Source organism: Ranitomeya variabilis, chromosome 5 (genome assembly GCF_051348905.1).
Source record: "Ranitomeya variabilis isolate aRanVar5 chromosome 5, aRanVar5.hap1, whole genome shotgun sequence".
NCBI classification, from domain to species: Eukaryota; Metazoa; Chordata; class Amphibia; order Anura; family Dendrobatidae; genus Ranitomeya; species Ranitomeya variabilis.
The window spans coordinates 431351488-431368620 of NC_135236.1; the positions used below are offsets into that span (position 1 = coordinate 431351488).

Below are 17133 nucleotides of genomic sequence, written 5' to 3' on the forward strand. Positions count from 1 at the left end.
GGGTGAGGATGGAGGCCCAGACATGCACACCATCAGTGTAAACTCTGGGAGAGGGTCAGTCAGGGTTTCCCAGATTTGAGGGAAATCGCAGGGGCCCGGGTTATTAGCTCTTGCCTACCTAAGTTTCCCGTGACACCTAAGTTTCCCGTGACATCACCACAGTGTGAATACATGTGGTAGTCCACCTGTGAGAAGGAGAGAGCTGGAGGGAGAGTGGACATCCCAGAGCCGAGGGGTTAGACTGAGAAAGGAAGAAGGTGGTGTAGCTTGCTTCATGGGTGGGGTACTCTGCTGAGTAGCAGAAATTGCTACTAGGCCCAAAAGGATTTCCTGGGCCAGATGCCGTTAGCAAATAGTACTTAGGTAAACAGGCGGTGAAGCTTGCTTCATGGGTGGGGTACTCTGCTGAGTAGCACATAATGCTATTAGGTACACAACGATTTCCTGGGCTAGATGCAGTTAAAAATTAGTAATTAGATCAACAGGCGGTGTTGGTTGCTTCATGGGTGGGGTACTCTGCTGAGTAGCAGAAATTGCTACTAGACCCAAAAGGATTTCCTGGGCTAGATGCCGTTAAAAAATAGTACTTAGGTAAAAGGCGGTGTAGCTTGCTTTATGGGGGGGGTACGCTGCTGAGTAGCACCAAATTCTACTAGGCCCAAAAGGATTTCCTGGGCTAGATGCAGTTAAAAAATAGTACTTCGGTAAGCAGGTGGTGTAGCTTGCTTCATGGGTGGGGTACTCTGCTGATTAGCACAAGATGTTATTAGGTACAAAACGATTTCTTGGGCTAGATGCAGTTAAAAAATAGTAATTAGATCAACAGGCAGTGTAGCTTGCTTCATGGGTGGGGTACGCTGCTGAGTAGCACCAAATTCTACTAGGCCCAAAAGGATTTCCTGGGTTAGATGCAGTTAAAAAATAGTACTTAGGTAAACAGGCGGTGTAGCTTGCTTTATGGGTAGGGTACCCTGCTGAGTAGCACCAAGTTCTACTAGGCCCAAAAGGATTTCCTGGGCTAGATGCAGTAAAAAAATTGTACTTAGGTTAACAGGCGGTGGGTGGGTGGGCTACTCTGCTGATTAGCAGACGCTGAAGCTTTGGAGCAGACCTCTTTTACCACCAGATACGTTGTTACTGTTACGGTTTGAGTGATGACTCGATAGTCCCACGGTTGGCAAGTTAGAACTCAAAGATTCACTATGTGCACCACTGGTGTTATGCGGAAAAGCAGAAGTTAGATTCTGTAACAGTCTCTGCTGATACTCCTACATGCATGAATCCCTTTCTATGGCAGGAATTATTTCGCCAAATTTACTTTTGTACCTGGGATCTAAGAGTGTGGTAACCCAGTAGTCAGCATTAGTTTGGATTCTGACAATCCGAGGGTCGTGTTGCTGGTAGTGCAGCAAGAAGGCACTCATGTGTCTTGCACATCCAGGAGGACCAAGTTCTCGAGGTGAGAATCATGCTTCCTTCCTCTGCCCTCTCCCCTCAACCTCGCACAACAGAAATTTGATCAAGGTCTCCCTCATCTGATGAGGCTTCCATGCCCAGCGCCAGTTCGTCCTCCACTTCTTCCTCGCTTCCTGCACCTTCCTCAACAGTTTGGCTGCTACCATTCGCCCTTGGTAATTCCTCTCCCCCAACCTCCAATGCCAGCCACCTTGGTGCTGCCGACCTTCTGGAGCTTGGAGATATTATCCCTTCCGCATACAACTCCTCCTGTTCCTCCTCCTTCTCCTCCTTTTTTTCCACCACCTGACTCCGAATACTGTTTAAGGTGTGCTCCAGCATGTAAATGACCGGAATAGTCATGCTGATAATGGCATCGTCAGCACTAAACATCTTCGTCACTATTTCAAAACTGTGCAGAAGTGTTCATAGGTCCCTGATCTGAGACCACTCCTGCAGCATGATTTGCCCCACCTCTGTATCTCATGGGCCCAGGCTATACATCATAACGTATTGCACCAGGGCTCGTCGGTGCTGCCACAGTTGCTGCAACATGTTCAGAGTTGAATTCCACTGTGTGGGCACATTGCATTTCAGCCGGTGAACTGGCAGGCCCAATGACTTCTGTAGAGATATTAGTCGTTGAGCTGCGGGATGCGAATGGCGGAAGTGAGCACACAGTGACCATGCCCTCTGCAGAAGCCCATCTAGTCCAGGATAGTTGGATAAAAATTGCTGGACAACCAGGTTCAAAACGTGAGCCATATAAGGCACGTGTGTGACATTGCCCCGGCGAAGGGTCACAACCAGGTTTGCAGCATTGTCGCACACGGCCTAACCTGGCTGCAGGTTGAGTGGAGACAACCATTGATGGAACTCGGTCTCCAGAGCTGACCACAACTCCTCATCTGTGTGACTCACATTTCCCAGACATTTCAATGTAAACACTGCCTGATGCCGTTGAGCCCTGGTGACAGCATAGTAAGGAGGTGTGCAGGATTCCTTCTGTGCAGTTAGAACGTGGGTGGCATTAACAGACAGGCTTTGGGTGCAGGTGGAGGACCGAGAGGAGGTTGAGGAGGCAGAAGCAGTGGAGGAATTTCTAGATACAGAAGATCGACGAGCAACTCGTGGGGACGGCAAGACTTGGACAGCAGCCCCTTCTCCTGATGTCACCATAGTTACCCAATGCCCTGTCACCTACATGTAACACCCTTGTCCATGTCTACTCGTCCAAGTGTCTGTGGTGCAATGCACCCTGTCACACACAGAGCTTCTCAAGGAAGCAGTGATGTTGTGTGCGACATGCTGGTGTAGCGCAGGCACAGCTTTCTTTGAGAAGTAGTGGCGACAGGGCATCTGGTACTGGGGCACTGCGATGGACATAAGGTCTCAAAAATCCTCTGTGTCCACCAGGCGGAAAGGCAGCATTTCTGTAGCCAACAGCTTGCAGATGGTGAAATTCAACCTCTTAGCTTTGTCATGGCTAGGAGGAAATGGTCTTTTACTTGTCCACATCTGAGTGACTGAGCACTGGCTGCTGGTCTGTGAGGAAGGTGCAGGTGGAGATGTTATGTTGCCTTGATCAAAATGTGTTGTCAATGTCGGAGAGTGCTCAACACCAGGAGGTGTTTCCACTTGCAAATGTCCTGACGACCTGCCAATCACACTGGCTGTTGCGGGTAAAGAGGTGGAAGGTCTGCATCCAAAACCATGTGTGACTACTGTCCCCACAGTCACAGAGGATGAAGAGGACGCGGATGCACTTGATGGGGCAGACGGTGGTTGACCTGGCCCACCAGGCCGCATTGTAGCACAGTGAGCTTCCCACTGCAACTTATTCCTCATATCCATGTGACAGTTCATGGATGAAGTACTCATGCTAGACATTTTTTGGCCTCTACTGAGATTTTGTTGACAAATCTTACAGACAACATCAGTTGGGTCATCCTTTGCGATGTAAAAAAATGCCCAGGCTATGCAAGGCTTAGAGCCCGTGCAACCTGAAGAGCCACCACGACTTCTGCTCAGAGGCACAGTTGGGGTTGAGGATGCAGTTGTTGATGTGCTTCCAGTACTCCGTCTCTGTCCAAGAAGGCACAGCCTAACCTCGTCATCAGACTCGTTACTAGCATCCTCCTCCACCTCCTCTGCTGACCTCATGGACTGGCGGACTGTGGGTTGACAGTAAGTGGGGTCTCCAACCTTGTCATCATCATCCTGTGTGTTCTCACACCCGTCGTCCTCAGAGCCAACCTCTTCCTGCCCTGACCGAAAAGTCAAGTTTTCGTTCCAATCAGGTATCTCAGTCTCATCATCAACAGGAGTTACAGTTTGGGAACGAGGGTCTACATTATGCTCAGAACCTTCTTCATCTGGGCCTGGATCCAACTCACAAAGATTCTGGGCATCAGTGCAGATGATTTCCTCATCTGGATTCACAGAAGCTCTGTTGCAGACCTCTGATTCCCAGGCTATAGTATGAGTAAACAGCTCTGCAGACTCAACCATCTGTGTTACCCCATGCTCAGACGGGCGGCTGGAGATTTGGGAGCTGTGAGGAAGTAAATGCGATTGGGGTGACAACTCTGAGGACTGGAGTAGTTGTGATGTTGAAGTTGACATGGAGGAGAGCCCACTTGAACGAGCACTTGATATCCGTTCAAGCACCTGCTGTTTTTGTGCCTCATCTGGAATTTTTGGCGATGCTCGTAGCGATGGTCGTAAGAAAGGGATCATATCAGATTGTCCACGAAAAGAAGTAGTCATCTTACTTTGGCTGGAAGATGGTCTTTCTTCTGCAGATGTTACTGTTGCTTTACCACCTACCCCATGGACACAACCTTTTTTTCCCTTTCCAACACGACTATTCCCCTTTCCACAAGCAGCAGGCCTTTTGCCACTCATTTTGGTGCTTAACTAATTGGCAACTCTGTATCTGTAGTTGTTGGCACAACAACCGATGGATGAAAACTGAGCAGAACTGAGTGGCCAAACGGTGGTACTAGGCCCAAAAGGATTTACTGGGTTAGATGCAGTAAAAATTTAGATACACAGGCGGTGTAGTTAGCTTCACAGGCGGGCTACTCCGCTGACGTGCAGACACTGCTCCTAGGCCCAAAACAATTTACTGGGTTAGATGCACTAAAAATTTAGATACACAGGCGGTGTAGTTAGCTTAACAGGTAGGCTACTCCGCTGACATGCAGACACTGCTCCTAGGCCCAAAACATTTTACTGGGTTAGATGCAGTAAACATTTAGATACACAGGTGGTGTAGTTAGCTTCACAGACGGGCTACTCCGCTGACGTGCAGACACTGCTCCTAGGCCTAAAACTATTTACTGGGTTAGATGCAGTAAAAATTTAGATACACAGGCGGTGCAGTTAGCTTCTAAGGCGGGCTACTCCACTGACATGCTGACACTGCTACTAAGCCCAAAAAGATTAACTGGGTTAGATGCAGTAAAAATTTAGATACACAGGAGGTGTAGCTAGCTTCACAGGCGGGCTACTCTGACGTGCAGACACTGCTACTAAGCACAAAAATATTTACTGGGTTAGATGCAGTAAAATTTAGGTACACAAGCGGTGTAGCTAGCTTCACAGGCGGACTACTCCGCTGACATGCAGACACTGCTACTAAGCCCAAAAAGATTTACTGGGTTAGATGCAGTAAACATTTAGATACACAGGAGGTGTAGCTAGCTTCACATGCAGGCTACTCCACTGACGTGCCGACACAGCTACTAAGCACAAAAAGATTTACTGGGTTAGATGCAGTAAAATTTAGATACACAAGCGGTGTAGCTAGCTTCACAGGCGGACTACTCCGCTGACGTGCAGACACTGCTACTAAGTCCAAAAAGATTTACTGATTTACTGGGTTAGATGCAGTAAAAATTTAGATACACAGGCGGTGTAGCTAGCTTCACAGGTGGGCTACTGTGCTGACGTGTAGACACTGCTACTAAGCACAAAAATATTTACTGGGTTAGATGCAGTAAAAATTTAGATACAGAGGCGGTGTAGTTAGCTTTACAGGAGGGCTACTCCGCTGATGTGCAGACACTGCTGCTAGGCCCAAAACAATTTACTGGGTAAGATGCAGTAAAAATTTAGATACACAGGTGGTGTAGCTAGCTTCACATGCAAGCTACTCCACTGACGTGCCGACACTGCTACTAAGCACAAAACTATTTACTGGGTTAGATGCAGTAAAAATGTAGATACACAGGCGGTGTAGCTTGCTTCACAGATGGGCTACTCTGCTGACGTGCAGACACTGCTACTAAGCCCAAAAAGATTTACTGGGTTAGATGCAGTAAAAATTTAGATACACAGGTGGTGTAGCTAACTTCACATGCAGGCTACTCCACTGACGTGCCGACACTGCTACTAAGCACAAATAGATTTGCTGGGTTAGATGCAGTAACATTTAGATACACAAGCAGTGTAGCTAGCTTCACAGGCAGACTACTCCGCTGACATGTAGACACTGCTACTAAGCACAAAAATTTTTACTGGGTTAGATGCAGTAAAAATTTAGATACAGAGGCGGTGTAGTTAGCTTCACAGGTGGGCTACTGTGCTGACGTGTAGACACTGCTACTAAGCACAAAAATATTTACTGGGTTAGATGCAGTAAAAATTTAGATACAGAGGCAGTGTAGTTAGCTTTACAGGCAAGCTACTCCGCTGATGTGCAGACACTGCTGCTAGGCCCAAAACAATTTACTGGGTTAGATGCAGTAAAAATTTAGATACACAGGCGGTGTAGTTAGCTTCACAGGTGGGCTACTCTGCTGACGTGCAGACACTGCTAATAAGCCCAAAAAGATTTACTAGGTTAGATGCAGTTAAAATTTAGATACACAGGCAGTGTAGCTAGCTCCTCAGGCGGGCTACTCTGCTGATGTGTAGACACTGCTACTAAGCCGAAAATGATTTCCTGGGTTAGATGCAGTAAAAATTTAGATACACAGGCGGTGTAGCTAGCTTCACAGGTGGGCTATTCTGCTGACGTGCAGACACTGCTACTAAGCCCAAAAATATTTACAGGGTTAGATGCAGTAAAATTGTAGATACACAGGTGGTGTAGCTAGCTTCACAGGCAGGCTACTCTGCTGACGTGCAGAAACTGCTACTAAGCCCAAAATGATTTCCTGGGTTAGATGCAGTAAAAATTTAGATACACAAGCGGTGTAGCTAGCTTGACAGGCAAGCTACTCAGATGACTATCAGACAATGCTACTAGCCCCAAAGGAACGGCTGAGCTAGATTACACCAAATGCTGTGACAAATACTTGCACAGCACTGGCACAGACCTGCCTGGGAAAAAGTGCTAGGAACTGCTGTAACCCACCCTGAAAAGGGCTGATATTACAACTAGTCCCGACTCCTCCAGACTTGCTAAACCTATCTCTCCGAAAATTTGCTCCAAAAAACACTCTTAGACTGTATAGCACCCACAGCAGCAGCGGTGCCGTCTAACACTAAGCTGCAGCAGTGAGGAAATGGTGGCGACGGGGCAAATGGCTGGTTCTTATAGGGCAAGGACATGTGACATACACAGCCAATGAGACATGCCCTTGCTTGTGTGCATCACATTCACATTGCTGTGTGTGTGTGCACTGCTGATAGGCTGAGAGACTGCACCGCCCCACTGTAAATGCGGGAAAGAAAAAAAAATGGAGATCGGCATTATTTCAGCACAGATCTATCCCCCACCCCCCCACCCACTATACACTGAAACAGTCTATTAACAATGATAAACAGTTTTAATGTGCAAATCAAGTTAGAGTTTTGGTGAACAAACAGTTATCGAACAGAAACTCGAACAGCCGAATTTTAAGCAAATTGTTCGAGGTCGACAAGCACAAAACAGCTCAAATTTAAAATTGGCGAACAGTTCTACTCAAACACCGCTCATCTCTAGAAAGGTCTACTTTTTCATATCCAAATGACATCCCAATAGGAGTTTTAAAAACAGTGACATGATGGAAGAAGTTAATATACCCCTATATTTCATAGGAACCAAAACGAATCAGGTAATAGAATCATGATTAAACCTGGTCAAAATGCAGTCCTCAAACCTTTATTACTTAAATGTAAGATCAGCTTCATCGAAAAAGGTATTTGGGACATTATTAATCTTGTATCCTTTGCACTTTGGGTCATTTTCATAACCCATTTATTCCCATCTAATTTGTTAACTATAATCTATGAAGTATAAAATTTAGAATTTCAAATATACAAAATTATACAGTAGAAGCAAAATTGCTTTAAAATACAGTTTTCTTGGGCCTCTGGAAATTCATCAGTATCTACATGCCAGTTTTGTCATTTATGTGGGTCATCGTGAATAACACTAAACAAGTCATTATAAAGTTTGCACAATGCCTATTTCCTGACCTTAGCATGCCCTAAGAAACCTAGTAGTTTTCAATTAAACACATACTCTCATTATCAGTTACAGAATAGACTGCAATGATTAAGTTGAACAAGTTCTATTTCCCACATTTTTCGAACTCTGTATGTTCAAAACTGTTTTTATTAGCCTCAAAAATGATGCTACACTTTTGGGTCCTAAAATTATAATTAGAAAACTGATTGGAAAACTAAATCAGATTTTATACCCTAATAATTACCCAATTTGCTTAGATTACCTTTAAAAAATAAGAGAACTAGAAATGTGTTGAGTAAAAGTTAGATTTCTTGTTTTACAGCTGTATTTTGCCACTAACAAAAAAAATTAATTAATTAATCCAAATGTTAGCATTTAGGCTTATTGTCTCTTGTATTACATGATAAAGATTCTTTGCAATAGAAAATGTACCTGACTGCAAAAAATTGTTGAACTTAATTTTCCAAGTTCTACATTAACCAATGGACCTTTTTCTGCATTTCTGAATTTAATAATACATTTTTACTGTGAATTAACTATTAGCAATTCTTGTAATTTAGGTATGGAGAAGCATTATTTATGAACTCAAAACTTATTAGTGGAGTTACAGAATTTCTGAATACAGAAGAAGAACTGAATGAGGTATGCCAATGTTCAGTTGTTTGTAAGTGTGAAAAAGACAAATAAAACTTCTGAGTAAATTAACAGTAAACAAAGTGTAGGATTAGTTTTAATGAAATTATTATGATTGCTCAATATGTAATAATTTTGCACCTGTTCCTTGAGAAAACTTTTTTTCATCATGCTAAATAAAGCAGCACGCTGAGCACTTCAGGCAGCAAAACAAATTTAAAAATAACACTTTTTTACATTCCATCTGTGGATTTATGAATCATAAAAAATTGTTTGCTATCAATTTCACAATATGTTGTTACCCATTGTTCCAATTACTTTAATGCATACAATGACTAGGAAAAACTAATGCATTTGCCTTCTCTGTTATAAAATCTTGTAAGCCACAGATAGAAGCCGTGGAACTCAGATTAGTTTCCAAATTTTTACAAATCGCTTACAAATGGATTTTGAAAAATATTGTGATAGGTGAAATACATAATGAAACAAGTAATATATCATTTTTCCATACCACTACATCCTCAAAATTATACTACATAGTGAATTATTCAGTTTATTACCAGTTAGTATATGTTTACATATCTTTCAAATCATTGAAAACTGCAAAGAGTTTTCCATCTATTGCACACAGGGAAATCATTTGAATTTAACTTTACATTTATTAATATTATTCACCTAGCAATTGTCAAATGTATTACCTAAATCCATTACATCTACTCTGCTGAATTAAAGGTAACTTGCATAAAATCAATATTTAACTAAACATTCTTTAAAAATTCATTTTCATAAAGGCTTTTTGTGCACATTGTTTACTTAAAAATCCCTAGAATAGTTTGCAGATAAATCCAACAGAAAAAAAAAATAGACCTTTGTATTACGTCTTTAAGTGGATCCACCATTGGGATGAAAATGTAATGCTAAATGCACAGTCCTGAGTAGCACATGATATATCTGCTATTCTTTGACTTTTTGATACTCCCACTTGTTCTTATGCCTCTAGAGCTGCCTGGAGACGCTTCTTAGGCTGCCGTCACACTAGCAGTATTTGATCAGTATTTTACATCAGTATTTGTAAGCCAAAACTAGGAGTGGAGCAATCAGAGGAAAAGTAGAATAGAAACATATGCACCACTTCTGTATTCATCACCCACTCCTGGTTTTGGCTTACAAATACTGATGTAAAATACTGACCAAATACCGCTAGTGTGACGGCAGCCTTAAAGTTCACTAATTATCTATGGATGTGTTGTTTGCTCCCTGAGTTCCCTGCATTAGGCAATCCTAAGGGCTTATACACCTGACCATATTTTCGGTCGCAGTGTGATCCAGCAAAACAAACATCTGACCGCATTCGGAACAATGTTATTCTATGTGCTGTGTATATGTCCGATTTTTTTTCCCAGACTGAACAGATCTGACCAAAAAATCACATCCTGCCTGAGTTAGACCCGATATTATGATCACACTCGGCCAATCAAGTCAATGAGTTCTTGGAAACTATTGGTCGTCACTCAGAATGACATCTGAGGGCAGTCTGATTTCCACGGGCTGACACAATGGAGAAGATGGAGAATTTTTTTTCTCCATCTTCTCCTCATCCAATAAAATTGTATCACACTATTCTGACACTCTTATCAAACTTTGATCAGAGTGTGCTATACATAATTGGGCAAAATCTCTTGGATGAGAAAATATATGCTGGTATGACCATAGCCTACTTACCCTTCCTTTACTTCCCACAATGCATTGCATTATAATATAAGGCATAGCAGTGAGAAAGCTGGATTGCAGTAGCTTTTTCAAAATGAACACTGTTGTAGTTCAGCTTTGCCACTGCAGCAACATTTTATTGATCAATAATTGATATAATAATTAAAAAGAAAAGCAAGGGGAACGCTCGGTAACACTGACTGTTGCAGGATGAGCAAAGCTGGAAAAGCGAATTACACTTCTGTTCAAAACATAAGAAGACAAGATAAAGAAATGTGAAGAGGAAATCCAGGAAATTATATATAACATGTGAACGACTGAATTAAATAGTCACAGACATGGCATAAGTTCAGCATCTTTCCTGCTGTGCATTGTACAGAGGTTGTGGGAGGCGTGAGATCCTGTGTCTCTTCAAGAAACGCTCAAAAGGAACATTATGCAGTCTATGACCCCTGGCTTTAGAGGCCTTATGAATTGTATGTGACCTGATTCTTTTCACAGTGACTGACATATTTAGATAAATCAAGCCAAAAATCATGTGATTCCACAGAATTGCGAAATGCTTTTTTTTAACTTCAAAGTGGCCCAAAAACTAGTGTTGTTAAAAAAGCTCTTTATGAAACCACTGTAAGTAGTATTTTCCATATTAGCTTTTAAAAAGCTATGTAAATATAGAGCAGTGTATTAGATATCTAATTAAAATTTTAAAATACTCAATATGTTATTTGATCAGTTCTTCTTTATTGCCTATATCATTTATGATCTTTAAAAAGTTGCCATAAAAATTCAACCACTATTAATATTGAGCTTGATGTCAGCAAAAACGACACAACTTATTTCGTTGTCTTTTACTAAGGCAGCAAAACATGTATTTTTAAATTAAATACAGTTCCTCAAGCATTACTTGAAAATATTGTCTGTCAAACTGACAAATAGCTATAAATTAATACAAATGTTTAGCTTAGAAGACAATATGCTAGTTAGGTATGTGAATCATTTATTCACATTTAGTACTACAGTACATGATGAGAATCATAAATGTCAAGATGCATCAATGTTAAAGTTATGGGATGAGAAACACCGCTGAAAACATTTGCAAAAAAAGTGCTATACAAAAAGTTGGTACATTTTTGGAAAGTTCTATAAGCATTTAAAAGTTGTAAAAAATATTGTGAATGTGATGGGATCCTTACATGATATATTCAAAGGAGTAGGGCCATGACCAAATTTGTTGTTTAATCAGTAGATATTGCAAAATTATGCAGTTTTACAATTTGAAGAGTTAAAAAAAATTCCTTGTGCAGCAAAAAACTTGTAATGGTGCTTTTGAAGCATCTTGTGTAACTACTTGTGCCCAAACACACAGAGGTGCTTTTTAGCAATGACATATTCTAAAGAAAAGGACAATCAAGGTCAGTTCGATAAATCGCACCAGTGCAGTATAGGGTTGAGCGAAATTTCCTTTTTTGAGGTCGAGTCGGGTTTCACGAAACCCGACATTCTCAAAAGTCGAGTCGAGTGAAATCGGCCAATCTTCTTGAAAAGTCGGGGTCGGGGATCGGCCGAAACATGAAACCCAATGCAAGGTAATGGAAAATCTATATATTTTTATATTTACTTCAGCACGATACATGTGAAAAGCCGGTAATTCAATTGCCAGCTTTTCATTTTTCCTGCCTAAACCCGACATGATATGAGACATGGTTTACATACAGTAAACCATGTCATATGCCCCTTTTTTTTGCATATTCCACACTACTAATGTTAGTAGTGTGTATGTGCAAAATTTCGGCACTGTAGCTATTAAATTTAAGGGTTAAATCGCGGAAAAAATTGGCGTGGGCTCCCGCGCAATTTTCTCCACCAAAGTGGTAAAGCCAGTGACTGAGGGCAGATATTAATAGCCTAGAGAGGGTCCATGGTTATTGGCCCCCCTGGCTACAAACATCTGCCCCAGCCACCCCAGAAAAGGCACATCTGTAAGATGCGCCTATTCTGGCACTTGGCCACTCTCTTCCCACTCCTGTGTAGCGGTGGGATATGGGGTATTGAAGGGTTAATGCCACCTTGCTATTGTAAGGTGACATTAAGCCAGATTAATAATGGAGAGGCGTCAATTATGACACCTATCCATTATTAATCCAATTGTATGAAAGGGTTAAAAAAACACACACACACAATATTGCAAAGTATTTTAATGAAATAAACACACAGGTTGTTGTAATATTTTATTGTTCTCTCAATCCACCTGAAGACCCTTGCTCTGTAACAAAGGAAACATAATAAACCAACAATATACATACCATCTGTAGATCTGTAATGTCCCACGATGTAAATCCATCTGAAAGGGTTAAAATATTTTACAGGCAGGAGCTCTGCTAATGCAGCTGTGCTCGTGCCTGTAAACCCCGGGGAATGAAGGAAATGTAGGTCAATGACCTATAGTTACCTTCAGTCGTGGTGATGCGCCCTCTGCTGGATGTCCTCATATGACGTCGAGCGTTGGAAAAATTTCCCAGGCTGCAGTTCATGAGGACATCCAGCAGAGGGCGCATCACCGCACTTGTGTGTGACAGCGATCCAGCGATGCGTTCGCTTGTAACCAGGGTAAACATCGGGTTACTAAGCGCAGGGCCGTGCTTAGTAACCCGATGTTTACCGTGGTTACCAGCGTAAAAGTAAAAAAAAACAAACAGTACATACTTACATTCCGGTGTCTGTCCCCCGGCGTTCTGCTTCTCTCCACTGTGTCTGTGCCAGCCGGAAAGCACAGCGGTGACGTCACCACTGTGCTCGCTCACAGTGCAGAGAAGCAGAACGCCGGGGGACAGACACCGGAATGTAAGTATGTACTGTTTTTTTTTTTTTACTTTTACGCTGGTAACCACGGTAAACATCGGGTTACTAAGCGCGGCCCTGCGCTTAGTAACACGATGTTTACCCTGGTTACAAGCGAACGCATCGCTGGATCGCTGTCACACACAATGATCCAGCGATGACAGCGGGAGATCCAGAGACGAAAGAAAATTCCAAACGATCTGCTACGACGTACGATTCTCAGCAGGATCCCTGATCGCTGCTGCGTGTCAGACACAGCGATATCGTATGGATATCGCTGGAACGTCACGGATCGTACCGTCGTAGCGATCAAAGTGCCAATGTGTGACAGTACCCTTAGTCTCCAGAGCATTCTCTTGTCGCTGCCTACCGCTGGTTACCATAGGCTTGGCTGAAGAGGCAGCAGTGACCAGATGAACAGCACGAGCCTGAGCAAGATGCTGAGACTGATGTCTATGCTCAGCAGCACCTGCAGTGGCCAAAGCTGAATGGGAGACCACTAATGCAGGCAAGGCTTGGGATCTACCCTGTGCAGCAGGAAAATCCTGACTCCTAACACTGTGCTCACATGTTGCAGCTTCATTCTTGGTATTGCGCAGTGTTTTTCTACATTATCAGCATTCAGTGTGGTGTCAAAATTTCCTCACAGCCTTAACCTTGAAAATCCCTTTAAGCAAAGTGATTGGAGGGGACTGACAGGTTAATCAACAGTTTATTTTAATCATTATGTATTTTTTGTCAGGTTATGTCCAATAATGTTTAATCAGTTATTTCATAATTACTTTGCTGCATAATCACTAGGGAACAGGATCAGTTTTCTATAGCATTGTAATATTTAATAAGTGATCAAGTGAAGTTTTTTTTTTAATAAAAGTGTGAACATTTGCACAGAAGTTTGCACTCAAAGGCTGATTATGAGTATGTTTACACATTATACTTCTGCTAAGGTATTGGTTTACAAAATATGTCCAACTCTCCCATTCTTCTGACACAACCCCATTCAGATGAATGAAACCAAATTCTGCAACAAAATCTGTATGTGTGAAATCACTCTAAAACATGATGTTTTTTGAGTCAGTTTTTATCCACAAGTATATAAAAGTGTAGAAAAGTATAGATACTTTTCATTCATGAGTACAGTATTTGTGGGATTTTAACCCAAGCTTTGACCATGGTGAATCCACCTCAAAATATGTGTATCTGACATGCTAATGGGGGATTCAGGTTACTTGCTGCAGATCTCACCAGGGATAAATATAGGAAACACAAATTTTTGTAGTGGATTTACTGTTGAAATACATCCAGTTTGGAATTAACCTGAAAGAGCTAATTAAGCAGCCTAATTTTCCTTAACACTCTAAATTTGACCTCTTCTGGCATGGTAATGCTACCAAGGGATGCTTGAAGCCTTGCAGATGCTAGTTTGGTAAAGTCATACTAAAATACAGCACATCTTGTAATGCAAATATATTGAAAAACTCTTAACAAAGAAGAACGAGTGTTGTTTACAGAACAGTTACATTTTTTTCTTGTAAAACAAAATCACTACTTACTCATCTAACTAGTTATTCATTCATTGTTTTTCCAGCTGAAGAGTTTTATACAACTGCATAAAGTTGGATCAGCAGTGGCTCCTCTGTCTCGAGCGCTGGAAACTGTAGATGCAAACGTACGATGGCAACTCCTCTACAGGGAAGAGCTTTTTCAGTGGTTAAGGAAAACGCTGAAACAATAAACAATAAAACCTCCAAGTACTAATCCAATATTTCAAAAAAGTACTATTTCTTGGAAAAGACCAGAATGCATGCTGTAAAGTTTACTGAACACAGCATAATGAGGCACAATGTGACCTACTATATTTTTGCACTTGGCTCTTTTTCAAAGCAGAAGAAACTTTTTCAAGAAAAACGACTATAAAAGACTAAAGGACAACATCCTGACTTCCTGGAAAAAAAAACAAAACAAACAATACATACATACGCATGTTGATGTTACTGTTTTCAACATATATTTTGTGCATGGATGTGTAGTCTGCCTGTGTACTCCAGCATGCTTAAACTTACTGTCAAGATTTTGTATTTGAACTGCCGTTACATCAAGAAGGGCATTATGCAAAAGCACAATGACTATATATAGACAATCAGTGTAATAAATAATTCAAGAAGAAGTATAAATCATCCTATGACAAAAAGCACTGCGAATATGCAGAACCTCATTGTAATAGTATACAGATTGTCTAGTAGTGTTTAATATTTCTATTAAAAAGTAAAAAATATTTTGAGAGTTAAACAATGTAATATACACATGCACAATAAATGATTTATATTGCTTTTCTAATATGCCTCTGACAGTAATTTGGGAAATTAATGAAAAAAGAAAGTTTTAATTGTATGCTATAGCTTGTTTGCATATTGAAAATGTATCTAGAAAAAAGCTTACCTCTGTTCAAAAAAAATGTTTAGCAAAATATTTAATAACAATGATATAATACACATATATTCTGGATATGAAAAGGATTCTAGAATAATATGAGGAAGAATAAAATGTTAGGCTCTATAACAATAATAATTAAGACTGCAGTATCCAACCTAACAAAAAAAAATCTTAATAATCTCCTTAGAATGGAATCTGTCAAAAGGTGGAATATGTTAGGCAGCAAGTGAACAGTCAGTTCTTGATGTTAATATGTTGGAAAGAGAGAAAATGTGCTAGCTTAAGAATCTGAATGATTTGACATGAGCAAAGGTATGATAGACAAGAAGGTCAGGTGATATTTTAAATGACATGTATTGTGGAGTGTTCCAAGTGTACAGGAGGTACCTATAATACTTATCAAAAGTGTTCCAAGGAAGGACAACTGTTGAACTGACAAAAAAGGTAGTCAGTGCCTAGAGCTTATTAATGTGTGTGAGGAGTGAAGGGTTGCACATTTAGTCCAGTCCAACAGAAGAACTACTGGAGCATGATTTTCATCAACTGTGCATTTTTTTAAAGGAGAAGTTGCCAAATCAATTCCATGCAATAGCTCATTTAAAAATTGTATTAGTTTTCAAGGCAACATTTGTCATAAGAGTTGATTACATGAACACCTGGGCAAACCAGGATTGATGCTTGTAGCTGTTATTAAAGAGAGGCTGTCAGCACATTTGACCTATCTAAACTATTAATATGGGCATGTAGGATATAAACTGCTGAAAACAGTCTTCCTTGTGTGTCATATTACCAGTGCTATGTGTAATGGTTACCAGTGTGATTTGTAATGGTTACCACTGTTACCAGCATGATGTGAAATGGTTACCACTGTTACCAGTGTGATGTATAATGGCCGCTCTCTGCTCTACTGATAGCTGACACATCTGCAGGTTCCTCTTAGCTTCAGCATCCAGCTGACAGGCAGACGGGGCTGCAATATTGTTGCAATACAGTAGAGCTGAGAGAGAAGCAAACATCTGTTTGCAAGAATACAAATGTCATTTATCTTGTTCTGTGTAGGTTACTTGTCTCACGCCTCCTTCATCTAAAATGAGCTCTGGAGGCAGAGTCATCTCCAGACACGATCCGCCCCGAAGCCTGGAAGAGGTCACTTATATAAAGTGATAAAAGATGATTTATCAACAAGACATCTGATATGAGATACACAGGAAGGACTGTTTTCATCATTCTATATCCTGTGGGCACATGCACATATTAATAGTATAGATAGGTCAAATGTGGTGACAGATTCTCTTTAACTGAATAACTATAGTTGTAATAATTATAGGGGATAACTCAGGAGACTCTTTGCATGGAACAAGACAACTACAGGACACAGTTTTATAAGTGGTAAAGTCTATATTATCACACAGTGATTCAAACAGGTGCAGAGAGAAACTCAATTCCATAACACTTGGTGCAAATATCAAATGCAGCTCAGCAGTCTATAGGAAACTTCAGAGGAAAATGCAATCACGCAGAAAGTCTATGAAGCATAATTATTCTTGAGGATACTTGACATGAATAAGTCCTTGCTTAGTCCACAACACAGATAGATATGCTTATAAGGCAGTTCAAATAATATCTTAGCTCAACCAGGGAGGTCTGGGTAATAGTCT

General features: G+C 41.1%; 1 protein-coding gene across 1 annotated transcript in view; it reads left to right on the forward strand.

The window, feature by feature from the left end:
• Positions 1-15379, forward strand: part of TRHDE (thyrotropin releasing hormone degrading enzyme) — a 1510236-nt gene extending 1494857 nt beyond the window's left edge. The window contains exons 18-19 of the mRNA XM_077265293.1: positions 8422-8503; positions 14631-15379. Coding sequence (XP_077121408.1) covers positions 8422-8503; positions 14631-14777 — 229 coding nt within the window. The 3' untranslated portion in view covers positions 14778-15379. The remainder of the gene's footprint in view (positions 1-8421; positions 8504-14630) is intronic.
• The last annotated feature ends 1754 nt before the right edge of the window (positions 15380-17133 follow it).